Below are 13,851 nucleotides of genomic sequence, written 5' to 3' on the forward strand. Positions count from 1 at the left end.
TTGAGAAGAATGCTTGTGTATTCTTTCTGTCTTCTCAGGCTCCTTAGTTGCCTTTGCATTCTTCTCAAATCTCTCTTCCTTCAACAGGAAAAAGAAGACGTATCCAGACAAGATGGTTGTTTATATTTGTCTTTCAGTTTAGGATTGCTTGGCAATCAGCTTTGTGTAATGAAGTTGCCAAGAGTAGAATCATATGCAGTATTTGCAGAGATTTTCTACAAGGAGTGCTGCTGCGTCTCTCCCTACAACTCAACAGAGTGCACTTTGGTGCAAGTGTACTGAATGTTAAACTCCTGATTGAGTATGTAGTTTGTTTGTTCTGTCTCTATTTTGGTTTGGTTTTTTTTTTTCTGGTACCGCTTTCAAACAAATAGAAGCTATATTACACTCCTTTGGTCTTAGGGGTGACCAAGGAGGTTTGTGTGAGACCAACAGGAAAGGTGATCAGCTAGGAAGATCAAAGCATTATTGCTGCAGTGAAGTTCTATGCTACTACCCTATGATTCTGCCTCTTAGAAGTGCTTCCTGTGTAGAAACAACTGCAGGTTGAATAGCAAGAAGGTGCCACTGTAAACAGTAAGTAAAGTTGTCTTGGTGTTTAGCCAACTTTAAACTGAAACTATTCTGCTTTCTTGTGCAGCATGTTGGAGATGAATCTTATAATGGATAACTGTTGACAGCATCCATTTGTATGTCAATCAAAGTAAAGTGATCATAATGCTGTACTTGGCGAGTGTGTAACTGAATCTGCTGATTTCCACTTTTCAGTCATGAGGGAGGGGTGCCGTTTAAAACAGTAGAAGCTCATCCAGTTGTTCACAGCAGGTGAGAGTGATATCAGTTTATTAAAATGTGACTGCCTGGTGCCCCATCATTACAAGTAGGTTCAGAAAAACTGTCATTTTGAGGCTGCCTCTGGTATGCAGCCAGCCACGTCTGACTGCAGTTCATTTGGCTGAGGTTTGTTCTTGGTCCTGCCCTGTTTTATACAGTGTGGCTGTCTAAGAATCATCTGGCTGCATGCATCTGAAGTCAGAGTAGGAACTGTCCACATGTGCTCTTAATTATAACACTTGTTTCCATTGCAAATGTCTGTTCTCTGTAAAAAAATGGAGGGTAGATTTTTTTTTTTTAAGACTCAATTTTCTTGTATCTTCTGGAAATGTTTGGGTAACTAGCAGCATCAAAAGGCCTTTGCTTTCTAGACTGTCATGGAGAAACCTTTGTTCTTGTGGTTACTGGCATCTAATTTTTGGGCTAAATGACACAGAAATTTGTTTTAATTTCTAATTGTTTATCAGCTCTTTAGTTAACCTAATTTCTAGCAAAAGTGAGTTTTACCTTACCAGTTCCTCATTTCTTCTTGGTGTGTGAATGTGTTTTTTGTGATATTTGGTGTCTTGTTTTTGTGGTTTAGTTTTGGTGTTTTTTGTTAAAGCATGTCGCCCAGTCAAGTCTTGAATGTGGCATGTTCTATTTAGATGAGAGTGAATAAGTAATTCTGAACTACTAAGTCTGATCTTTGGCTTCTGATTACTGAAGTTCTTCTTCTGCAATGGAAAACACAGCTTCTCCAAAACCACCACCATTGTCTGGCCACTCAGCTCTCTGGAAAAAACACTCTTATTTTAGGCAAATAATCTTGAGAGTTTTTAAAAAGCGGATGAGTCGTGGTTATATTTCAAACCAATAAATATGAAATAATATGTAACCACAAAAATATGTGCATTTTTTCTTTTAGAGAAATTAATTTCATTTTTTGCTTTTCATGTGAAAATTGGTTGTACCGTGTAGAGCAGAACTTTTGCCTTTTCATACCATTCTTGCTGCCTCAAGGCTATTTCTGTCTCTGGTAAGGGGAAATAATTTTCCTGTTTTGTAACAGCTTCATCATCTCCTTCCCCTTTGAACTGAGTGTTATTCATTTGTTTCTGTTCCTAGGCTATTAATTGTTAATACCAGGATCTGGTGTTGAAGTGTCAAATAAGGCATGTGTAGGTGGCAGGGATGAAGAGATGGAGATATCTTTTCCTTCTTTTGCTCCTCCAGGTTGTTTCTCTGCCAAGGCAGCATTGAAATGATGTTTCTCTCCTATGTTTGGGGGTTTTTTGTCGGTAAACATAAAGATGTAGTTTAACTTCCATTTTATTTTCTGCTGGTTTGTAGAGTAGACTGCTCTTTTCTGTAAGAAATTGCTATGAAGTCTAATGAAACAGTAGCTAAAAAGTTAGGATTTTTAAGCACTTTATAGTGCACTTTAAAATACTTATTCTTTACATCAATACTTTATAAATTAGCTGAAGATATGTGACAAATTAGCTTTCGGGTCCTGCTGTAATGCTGGGGATTTTGTTTCCTAACATATCGGAAAATATGTAGTCCTGAGTTGGGTTTTCTCATGCAACCGGCCATTTAAGCAACAGTTGTTCTGTCCACTGCCATCTGATTGTTATGGAGACCTTTCCTGCATATTAACAGATTATTTCATAAGTCAAGTTCTCAGAACTACTTTTCTTTTTTTAGTTCATGCAGGTAGTATCTGCAGTTTGTAGATGTGTGTTAGCTGTGTTACTCTACTTCTTTTAACTGCAGATGAATCAAACACAATTTTCATAGCTGAATGTATTTATTTTGGACTGAACAGTCTTACAAGCTAAATTTTTGTTATTTAAGACTGATGAGTTGCTCTGTTGTTCACCTCTGTCATTCTTTTTTATGAAGTAGTAATTTCTGATATTTCACAAAAAATCCACAAAAATGTCCACAAAAATCAGAGTTGTTAACTGATGTACAACAAGCTAATAATTCCACAAGAGAGACACTAATTATTTATTTCAGAGTTGCACAAGCCTGGGTGCTCAGAGGCATTCCACAAGTCAAGTATGCCCTTGCAGGCTTCCTATGCTATTTAGATACTTTCCTATGCTATTCCTATGCTATTTAGACAGAAAGTTCAGTGTTAGCAACCTCCCAAGTACGGCCCTTCTATTTAATTAGTGATTTCCATAATCACAGGGCTGGGTCTTCACCTGGGCAAGGGTCTTCTTGACTTGTACATCTGGGAGTTTTGCCTGTTGTGTTGCTTTCTTTGTGATTTTCCAGCTTCAATTGGCAGTTCTCAGTTCAGTCAAGTCAGCTAAGTGGAGAGATTGTATGCTGTTGTTTGGTATTCAGGAGTAATGTAATATTCTAAGGAGCTTTCATATTGCTGTAATGTTTGGTAACTTTTAAATGCGCAGTGATTTTAAGTTATCACTTTGTGGACCTGAAATGTAAAATTCTTAGCAATGAGTTTCTTTGAATGATTTTTAATGTAGTCCTGGCTAAGGAGAAAAAAAATAGTCACAAAATTTCATAACAGAAAAGGGAAAAAAAAATATATCAACTCCTTCTCTGCAATCCATTGGTGGAGATTACTTTCTTACATCTTACGTTGGAGGTCAGGTGTTGTTGCACCACGCCTCCGGGTAACAAGCTGGCCTTCTCCAAATGCCCTGACTACTAAGGCTATTACCAGAGGGAGGGGAGAGAGGACTGTGGGAGGACATATTACAGTAACATTGCTATTTGATGCTAGGACCTCTAACATCCAAATAATATCTATCTCTTAATTTTGAGAGCCAACTATTACATTACTCATCTATAACAAAACAAAGACCATATGGAAGGTCTTCTGTAGCCTCTGTTGATATTATTAGCATTGTAGGTCAGTTTCTTGTTATACCTCGCCCATTGTCTTCTCACGATTGCATGTGTTTCCTGTGTTCAGTATTACCAAGGGAAAAGAAGTTTAATGCATACTCCCACATGCAATGTATATGCTAGTGCTATTTCAGCTGAGTCTGCCAACTTTTAGCCAGGGTCAATAGGAAGCCTCTCCTGTAATTTTAGGAAGCTGCTTCTGAGCTTGTTAGTTTTATTTAAAATCCCTTAAGTGCTGTGGGATGAATCCACATGCAGAATGATAATTTTAATGTGAATGCAGTGAAAGGTGTGTTATCCTTTCTTTTCGGTTGAGAAAATTTAAACCCTCTTAGTGGAGCCTTTTTCTCTTCATGTAGAATTCAATCACAAACTTCCAAACTGGTAACTGAGCTTTCCATAGACAGCTGCAGGCAGTGAATAGGCAGGGCAGCATGCCTGAGGCCAGAGATTGGGTTTCCTGTGCATTATTTTCAATGCCCTTTTGAGAAGAAGGATTGTGTGAGTCAAAAAGACAAAAGGATAAAATAGTAGTTAGGATGTACCCATACTTGAACAGAAGTTTTGACAAAAACATCTTGAAGTGCATGTGCCTGCTAAATATGCAACTGTCTTCATAGATTTCCATGCTTTGCAATATCTTAATATGTGTGTTTCCCAAAGAGGGTGTTACAGATAAGTTTGTAGTTTTTCAAGTCACCTTAAAACTATTGTTTATTTAATACTGACAAAATAAAGCTGTGAAAAGGACAAACAGTGTGGTTGAGCAATAGTATTAAATGCTGGGTAGGAATGCATTATTATTTTATGTGGTCTTATTTATCTGTCAAATTCAAAAGGACCCTTATTCATGTTATATTTGTAGTTTTGAGTTAACACTTTTGGTGGGGCTTTGTTTCCTTTGCCAAATCAGTATGCAAATTGTAGCTGGTGTATCTAGATACTACTGAATTTAGTTTTTTGAAGTGATGTTGTTTTCAGTGGGGAGAACCTAGATGCTTCATACTTTACTTGGTAGTCATAGCTTATCATAAATCTGAATTTTAAAGGAATAGTTTAGATTGATCAAATTGGCCAGCTTCACTTGGAAAAGAGCAGTGTTTAAACACTTAGCTTGATAAAACATTTATTCAACTTAAAACAACAGTAGAGTATACTGAACTTAAAATAACAGTATCACGGGATGTAGTCTGAAATTCCCTTCTAGTTGATTTATGATGAATGTGGAAGCAGATAGAGTTCACATTTGTTGCTAGGATCTCTAATAAGGCAAGAAGTTGTTTCTTCTTTCTTCCAGTGCATCACAACAGAAGTTTAGGTACTGATCGAGGTCCTTGTATTAGTGAAAGAATCTCCCTTACATGCTGCTTTTGTGAAGCTTGAGAGGTGAATTGTCTGTGAATTGTGGGTGGTTTCTGATCTCATTGCTAGAGTGCAGGAACTCTTCTATTTTTCTTATTAGTACACTGTGTCCATTTATGTGTCTGTCTGATTTTCACTTTCTTTGCTTCACAAAACATATTAGTATCTCTGAGTTATGTAAACTTAGTTGTTTTTAAGCCTGTTTGCATCTTGAAAAGGATAGATCATAAAGATTTAAAGAAATAACGCAATTATGAAACAAACAAAACAGAAGACTATGCAATTCAAGAAACATAATTTTGAGACAGCTTTATTTTGCTAAATCTTGTGACTTTCGGCTGTGTAAAAGTCTGAGTCATGCCATCTAGTGGCAGTTTTACATATATATGTTTTAAATTCGTGGATGGATATGTACTCTGGAAAAAGTGCACTAAAAATCTGCATATTTGCAGCATTAACCAGCATCGTATTGTGCAAGATAGTTGTCAAACTGTTTCTCTTGGTACTAGTTTGTGTTCAGGTATTTGTTTTTCTTGAGTAGAATGTCTGAAAAAAGACTCTTGTCCTTTGTGTCAAGGAAAGAGCAAATACTAATTGATTCTTTACTGTTTTTGAATAAATACAACTAGGAATTGTTAAACAAAGGTAGCTGGGGCCAGGTCCAAGTAGAAATTCTTACTTTGCACAAAATGGGTATCAGGCTCATGGAATTCCTTACTAATGTTATAATTCATGAATAAAACAAAGTCTACATGGGATTGAGGAAATTGGACTGGTATTTCGAACAGAGACCTACTGAAAATCACAGCATTGTCAGACTGTATTTGGGCCTTGAATACATGGGGTTGCCAGAGACTGGAAAGTGAACTGGAGAGGGATATGTGTGGGAGTGTTGTAGCCCATTTGTCCTTGCTACTCACTTCTAGAGCCCAATTTTTTAAACTGGATACAGAAATTAATTATCCTAGAGCTAAGCTGTTCTGCCCATTTTTACATTTGTGCATTTCTTCCTTTATTTCAATTTGAAATTTGAACCTAGGTTGAAAGAGCTTTGAATCTAGGTGGAAAGAAACAATTTCTAAATTTCTGGACTAATCTGTTCACATAACAGCTTTTAATGTGGGAGCTGGCTGTATGTGCATACTATCTGTCATACATTCCAGACCATTTGTATGTACTCTGAGTACCAGGTATATGCACAGAGCACCTTTTGTTTCATGTGTAGATTATATTGTTCAGCTACTGCATCCTGAATATGTCATGTATGCAGCATGAACTCCTGAGGCATAAGCCTGTATTGCCTTCTGTGATTTACATGGTAGAAGCTTAGGATCTAAAAAGGAAAAGATCTTTGGTTTCATTCAGCTGTAGTCTGATGTAGTGGGCCCATAGGAAATCTGTCTGTATAATGATTTGCAGTGAAAGCTTAGTAAATGGTCAGTAGACTGTGACTATTCTGATGATTACTGTCTATTGCAGAAGTAAGTGCTACTTGGTAATGGTAAATTTCTCCTGTGTTACAAAACATAATACACATTAGATTGAAACTTCTTTCTTTCTTCTGCAGGAAAACTTTGAAGATGCCTATGAAAACATCCCTGTGTAAGTAGAATTTTTTAAAATGTGTGTTTGTTGAAACTCCTTATAGAGAAATGGAATACTGTGTGCACACCATTACAGGGAAGCATAATTTTATATGCACTGGCTACATTCACATTTTTCAGAACAGTTAAGTTCCTCAAGAGCTGAGAAATGAAGTATGATTAGGTTGATATATGTGATGAAATATTTGCCAACAAATGTGAAAATTGTGAACAATTAAACCAGGAAATCTAGTAACTGAGTTACATACTGATAGCTCTAGACACTTTTGCATTGTGAAAATATAGTCACTTAACATCATTAGGAAAGTTTTGGATCATACATTATGTAAGACCATCTAAGTAAGATTTTCAAATGGAAGTTCCTATGTCTTTATAATGTACTGCTGCACAGATGTTTTCCCCTAATGAAGTGAGATCATCACTTCTCTGGTGTAAGATCTCATGCTGAAGCAACACCTTTCTTAAACTGTGATGAAAACACATTATGCTGTTTGTAAGTGGTTTTAGTTTTTCTCCAGGATTTTATTTCATTTTTGTGCCATGAAACACATGAGGAGTGGACTTCTGCTGATATCCTCAGATTGCTAAAACACTTTTCGACCCAGCTGTAGGTTTGGACTGAACTTCATGGCCAAAACATCCATGGTCTTGGCAAATTGTATTTTACAGATTACAAGACCCTCTGTATCTTTCCTAGAATAGAAAGGTCTGATCTGTGTAGAACTGAGAAAAATTAAACACTGTTTCTTGACACTCAGAAGGAAACAAGAACCTGATATGTTCCCATTGAGAATTCTTTATGTTAATGATTGCTTATTCTTCCTTCACTGCTTAGCAGTTTGTCTATGTATAACTTATCTCTTTGGCCTCTGTTTTCCCCTGGGAAAGGGACGAGAGGAACTTGAAATACTGTTTGAGAATATTTATCCAATATTCATTCATTCTATGAGAATGTGTGGTTTTTTAAATTTTTTTTGTTTGTTTTTTTTCTGTTGATGTCTGAGCTGGGCATGGTTGTTTATTTTTTGCATTCTGAGCTTTGATTTGTTCTTTCCAAGTGTCTCTTCTGTGTTCGTAGCTGTCTTACAGATACAGTTTTTATAACAGAAGTTAAGATGTCAGTTTATTCTGGCTCGTATTGCTTCCACCTGCAATAAGCATTGTCTAGAAGAGTAAATGAAAGATGATAGAGAGAATATTAATTGGACAAAAAATTGTGTTGTTACTTAACATCACATTGAACATAGTGAATGTATATATTCTCTTGTATCTGGGCAGGAGTCTTCACTGGATTAGACTCCTCTTTCTCAAATTATTTCAAAGATATGGCTATTTTTAAAAATATGCCTAAGGAACTGAAAAAAAATTTTGGAATGTTATGTGAAAGTCTTCCATCTTATCTTTCTTGAAATGCTTTGATTGTGGTTTTCAGATTATGCTAGTAGTTTGCTTGAGGGAAAGTCTTTCATAAATTTAATGCCATACTGGTTGTTCATGACCTTTCTCTATCTATGAACAGAGAATTAATTGTAGTTTTTTCATTATTATATTGAAACAATGAATGGCCAGAGATTTAAACTTCTGGAGAGCTGTGTCTATATTTTTATTTTGCTTTTGTTAATATTCACTTTCATAATTTTTCCGTGTCGGTGTTTCTTTCTCTCTTATTTTGGATAGGAAGGTAGCATTGTTAGAGCTCTGTGATGATATGCCTGGCATTGGTTTGAGTGCTTTGTTGCAGTTAGTTATATCCTATTGAATTTAACTAAAATGGACCTTTTTTATAGGGAGTTGGGTCAACAAAGACTCACATTTACTTCTGAGATCAGTTTGGATTCAGATTCTGTCAGATCATCATGTTGGTTTAGAGAACTAGGAAAGAGCGTAACAACCAGATCTTCATAGTATTTCACACACCACTCTGCAATTCTTAGTGTAAAATACGTATAGGGTAACACGACTCTGTATTTTGTGCCAGTAGATGCTAGTGAATGGTTTTGCTAATCCAACTTTGCTTCAACTGGCTTTATTATTTAAATATTATTGCGTACTGATAGATACCAAACTGTGCAGGTTAGATGTTGAAAGGGCAATGTGTTACCTTAGGTAAAATCCTTCCTTAAATCTCGTGTGCTGGCTTTCACGTCTGATGACAGGCCCAGGAGGAAATCAGTTTTTGTTCTAGTGGTTTAAATTTCAGATTCTCTGTCTAAACTTGTTTGTCATCTTCGACTTGTGGTAGTTACTGTAGCTATAAACAGCAACTCCAAAATATGTAATGATCACAAAATACTTGCTTTGTATAAACATTAAGAAGCCTTTAAATAGAGTTATTTACTGTAAATTTTGTTCACTGGTACTAAAGCTGAAGAAAGACTATTACAGTAGGTAACTCTGCTGTTTTAGTTATAGCAAGCACTAGCATTTAATACCTTCTCTGCCAACAAAACTGAGTTTTCAAAGTTCTGGTTTGATAGTAACACTTGATAGACCATCTTCAACCTTCCAAACATAATAGGTGGAATATATATCAAAGTAAATTCATCATTACCTGTTTGTGTTAACTCAGAGCTACTCTGATTGGCATAATCTTTTGTAAAAGGACCTGAGTAACTAGTGGCAAACTGTGATTTTTGTTGTGGAAACTGAAGCCTCTGACAAGAAGTTTTGTGGTGGTAGGATGCTTTTTACAATTTTTGCACTGGAGTGCCTGCTTCCAAGTTTTGGCCTGGGTGGATGTGTTTGACTAAGTTACCTAGTGGCTGCCAATCATCTACAAGTACGAAAACATATGTAGATGGAACAGATTTGTGTGTGATTCTTATTTTATTTAATGCTTGCTAAAAATGCCTCATCAATACTTAAATCTTACTGTGGAAAAACTAGAACTTTTAGTCTTACTGAACAAGATCATTCTCTACTTTGATTTTTTTTCAAAATATTTCTGCTGTCTTAAGTTTTACTCAAATAATTCTGAAAATCTCTTTGTAGAATGTAGATATTCATGTTTCCTGTTGCCAGAGTGTAATTTTCTAAATTATATTGTCTTTTCAACTAGATTGAAAGTGGTTTGAGTTCTTAACAGTTTTTAACCATCACTGTATTATGCTTAGCATGTACTAACCTTGCCACTGCTATTTTGATTTCTGAAGTTCTCAATTTCTTTAGAACATATATGAAATATTATTTCTGTTGGTATTTCTGTCCATCTCATTTTACTAACTGTTCCTTAAAATGTCATCTGTATGTGAAAGGAATAAGTAGCCATCAAGTTTTTATGTTTGTCCATGCAATCTTCTTAGATTGCCATGTGGCCTTTCTTTTTGAGGTAAAGGCGAAGATAGTGCCTTTATTTACTAACCCAATGTCAGAGGCTTACGTAAATGAATAGCAGCATTTAGAGCAACTGTGTTATGATAACAGCATGGGTATGTAGACTCTCTGTATGAAGATGCTCTGTGGTTGTCTTTGGGAAGAAACACACTGGTCTGCTGAACTGCTGCAAGAAGTCATATGCAGAGGAAATCTTCATGTTGTGCTATTTTCATAGAAATTTCAGACACCAGACCCTGTGTTATGGCATCAGTGGAAAATAGGGAGATCTCATTTAAACACAATTAAAACTTTAAGTATTTGAAAAGTGGGAGCTTGCATTCTGTAAACAAAGCAGACAGATGATTTTTGATCAAGAATGGAACTCCTGGGATTTTTTGTCATTTTCAATTTAAGCAAAAAGAGACATACTTCATTGATTCTCTTTTGCATTTTCTTTGCCTACCCGAAGCTGTGTACTGTTAATCCTTGATCCTGCCAAAGCAGCTCTGTGTGGTATTACTGGGGTGATAGATTAAGGGTCAGAAGTGTTTAAGGAAGTTAGAGCAGGTTATCCTTGTAATCTTAGATGTGTAGTTAAGATTTCAGTTACACCTGCACATGTGAGTGTTTTGTCAGTGAATGAAATTGAACAGTTAAAGAAATGGCTCTAAATTCAAATTTTAATTCAACAAGAATTAAAAGAAGCCAACAACTTTTAGGAACAGTTCCTGTCTTCATGACTTTAAACTCACATTTTGACAGTCTTGAGATGGTGAGAAGCAGCTGTGACAATTTAAATGATCAAAATTTTATTTTCTTATGTTTAGTGCAAAAAAGGTCTAGTAAAGGTAGTTTTTGTGTCTAGAAGATTTTTTCATAGGTGCATAAATATAAAAATATGACACAGTAGCAACTTTATATTTTGAGTTTCAAGATTTGAAACAGCAGTAATGATACAGCAACCTTATCTCTTTAATCTTTCTCCACTCCAAACAGTTCTAAGATTATAGATTAAATTTGGGGAGGTTTCCATTGGTTGCACATTTTCATGGTTACACATTTTCATGTGTAAACATGTGTTTATTGCCAATACATCTTTTGCCTGTGCTGTAAGATTTCTTTGTGCTTGTATTTCAGTAGAAGACTTCAGGCCACATTGTGCTATTGTTTGCATTGGTATCTTCTGTTTATTTGAAATGTGCATTTCCACTTGTGTTCGTAGCTCCTTAGAAAGTGAGGAGAGGAGGTAGACAAAAATCCAAAGTCAAACAAACAGTTTCAGAGACATTGTACATAGAAGAGCCCAAAACTCTGCATATGTTCTCCACCCTGTTATTCTTTTTGCAAGCTTTGCTGAAAGTCTAGAGCACAAAAATATACCACAGCATGTTTTTCTTTTATTCCATGTTCACTGAAAAAAATCTGTCTTAATTGAGTGTAAATATTTCTTTGCTGTTCTGTGACTTGATCTTTCATTACAAATTAATTAACACTGTGGCTTTAAATTCATATAATATTTTAGGGTGGGACTTTCTGGAATTTGTTTAAGTATCATGTCGGAATCTTGATATTATGCTGGAATATGTGATCATATCTGTGTTTTCTTTCTTTAAAGGTCTTTCAGGAAAATAATGTTTGTTCTGTGCTTTAATAAAGACTGCATAATGCTATTTGTAGCCCTGCAGCTCAGGAATTGCCTTCACTGAATAACTTCTGAGACTTGGGAAGTGATGTAGACTTTTGGATTTGTGGTACAACTGTTAAAATGTAAGTGCTTCAGATAAGAAAATGGAAAGACGAGTTTTAACTCATCACTGAAGAAAAGAATAAATTGGTCAGAAATTGTTGAGAAGTAGGATTTTTTTTAAGGAAAACAGATGGAAACCCAGATTTGCCTGTTTGTTTATTTTAAGCTATCAAACGAAAAAAAGAACTCCTGTTTTTTAATAGTGTTGCTTTCGTTGTTTGATTTGGTTATGTCATGTCCATCCCTTCCTTCCCTTCCCTAATGATTAAATGCTGTCACAGAGTGTTTTGGGAATCAATCTGTGTGGAAGGTTTAGTGTATATGTATAAGTTCATTTTCCTTTAATCAGTCCAGGGGAAAACTTTTGAGCATGGGCTGATACTTGCAGAGACAGAAAGCTTATTTTTGTCAGTTTTGTGGAAATGTTCTTCTGATTCACTCAGCTTTTTGTAGAAAGTAGTTTCTGAGCCTTGAATATTGGCCTGTCTGAAATGTGGACTGTCTGAAATTTACACTGCATTAAAAACAGAACACCGTATATTTTGTAGGGAAATTGAGTTGACTTCTTTGTGACTGGGTAAACTTGACTGAAATTTGTCTATTCTTCATGTGTAGGCAAGGTCACAGAAATCCTGGCACTTTTACTTTCCCTGCCCCTAATATTGTTAGTATATTAACTGACAGTATGCATAAGCACTGCTTCAAATTACATGATGGAGAACTTGGGTCTGAACTCCTTGGTTTTTAACACTATGGGGTCAAGTTTTATGGAAAAGGTAGAATGTCCTGACTTTGAAGGTGCTGTTGTCCATAAATTACAGGTGTCAGTCTCATCTCTTTGAAAGGTTTACAAGATTTATGAAACCTTTTTCATGTGATCATAGCCCTTGGTTCCCACAGGTGGTGTAGGAAATACTGGGCAATTCTTTTCCAGTATGTTACAAATAAGAAAATTTTAACAAAAGTAAATTGTTTAAATAAATTGATTTGAAGCATTACTGTGATGCTACTTTGCATGTACCTGAAATAAGTAAATGCAAACCTGTGGTTTCCTGCATTTTGCTTTAAAAGATTTGTTTGAGCCAGTTCATAACTGTAAACATAGCTAGAACTAGGTACTATTAGTCCAGTTGGTACAGCTTTAAAGAATACCTTTTGAAGCTAATAGTGGAAGACAGTTTAATTTTCTGCTGCTTAGCTCCCTTGTATTGAGCTTTCATCATATCTCATCTAGAGAGATTATACCAAGGGGATAAAACTATTGATGTTGTATGTTTTGCTTTTGACTCCTGCTTTCTTCTGTTGCAGCTGATATTCATGAAGAGAACTGTTTATTAGCAGCTCTCTGTATTAGTGATTTATTTTGGTCATAGAACTCTAGCTGAAAATTTGGATTTCTGGGGGAAAGAATGTTGAAGGGTTAATTTTTAAAAAGTGATGTTGAGTACTGTCAAAGAAAATCAAACATGAGTTATTTTTCTTCAGTGTTCCTTGCTATGAACTCTCATGTATTTGATCTATTTTCCTGCAGTGGCTTTAACATACTTTACTGCAGTTTCATTAGCATAGTTTTTTTTTTTTTTTCTGTCTGACTTTAATTGTGTTTTTTTTTTGTTTTTTTTTTGTTTTTCAGGAAATACTAAAGTGTCTCCTTTTTTGTCTTTAAATATAAATTACTTTGTATTCCCCATGTCTCAATTTTCCCGTTGCAGTTAGGAGTGATGGATTAGAATTAGGCTGCAGCACAGATTGGTAGAATCTCCCAGCATCCTCTTCCTGCAGAGGCATCAGCTTCCAGCATTGACTGTAGCTGCTGCCACTCTCACTGACATTTTTTTTGAATTCGGCTATGGAGAGTGCCTCTGGTGCCTCTGTTGCTAGCTGCTGGCATGGAAACTTTTATTCTTTTTGATTGATAACTCATTAATGAAACCTCATGGATATTGAGAAATAAAACAGAATCACTTTTCTCTTTATGCTTTTCTTTGTCTTTTTGCCTTTTTTTTTTTTTTTTTTTGGTGTGTGTGTGCGCACGGTGGAAAAGAGTGAAAGAAGCAGCACTTATTTTTACATAAGGACTGTATTTACATACCTGAAGTTAACTGAATTAATCCTGTAAGT

At 35.7% G+C, this 13,851-nt stretch overlaps 1 protein-coding gene across 10 annotated transcripts in view; it reads left to right on the forward strand.

Moving 5' to 3' along the window:
* TTC39B (tetratricopeptide repeat domain 39B) overlaps positions 1–13,851 on the forward strand; it is a 74,627-nt gene that overhangs the window by 17,015 nt on the left and 43,761 nt on the right. For 7 of the 10 annotated variants that reach the window (XM_021525530.4, XM_085565996.1, XM_085566000.1 and 4 more), the window contains one exon: positions 6,632–6,666. In XM_021525530.4, coding sequence (XP_021381205.3) covers positions 6,632–6,666 — 35 coding nt within the window. Of the gene's footprint in view, positions 1–6,631; positions 6,667–11,598; positions 11,751–11,781; positions 13,846–13,851 lie in introns of those variants that run through there. The other 3 variants (XM_085566003.1, XM_021525537.3, XM_085565998.1) reach the window with 3 other exon arrangements.

Source organism: Lonchura striata, chromosome Z, assembly GCF_050655825.1.
Source record: "Lonchura striata isolate lonStrDom1 chromosome Z, ASM5065582v1, whole genome shotgun sequence".
Taxonomy (NCBI): domain Eukaryota; kingdom Metazoa; phylum Chordata; class Aves; order Passeriformes; family Estrildidae; genus Lonchura; species Lonchura striata.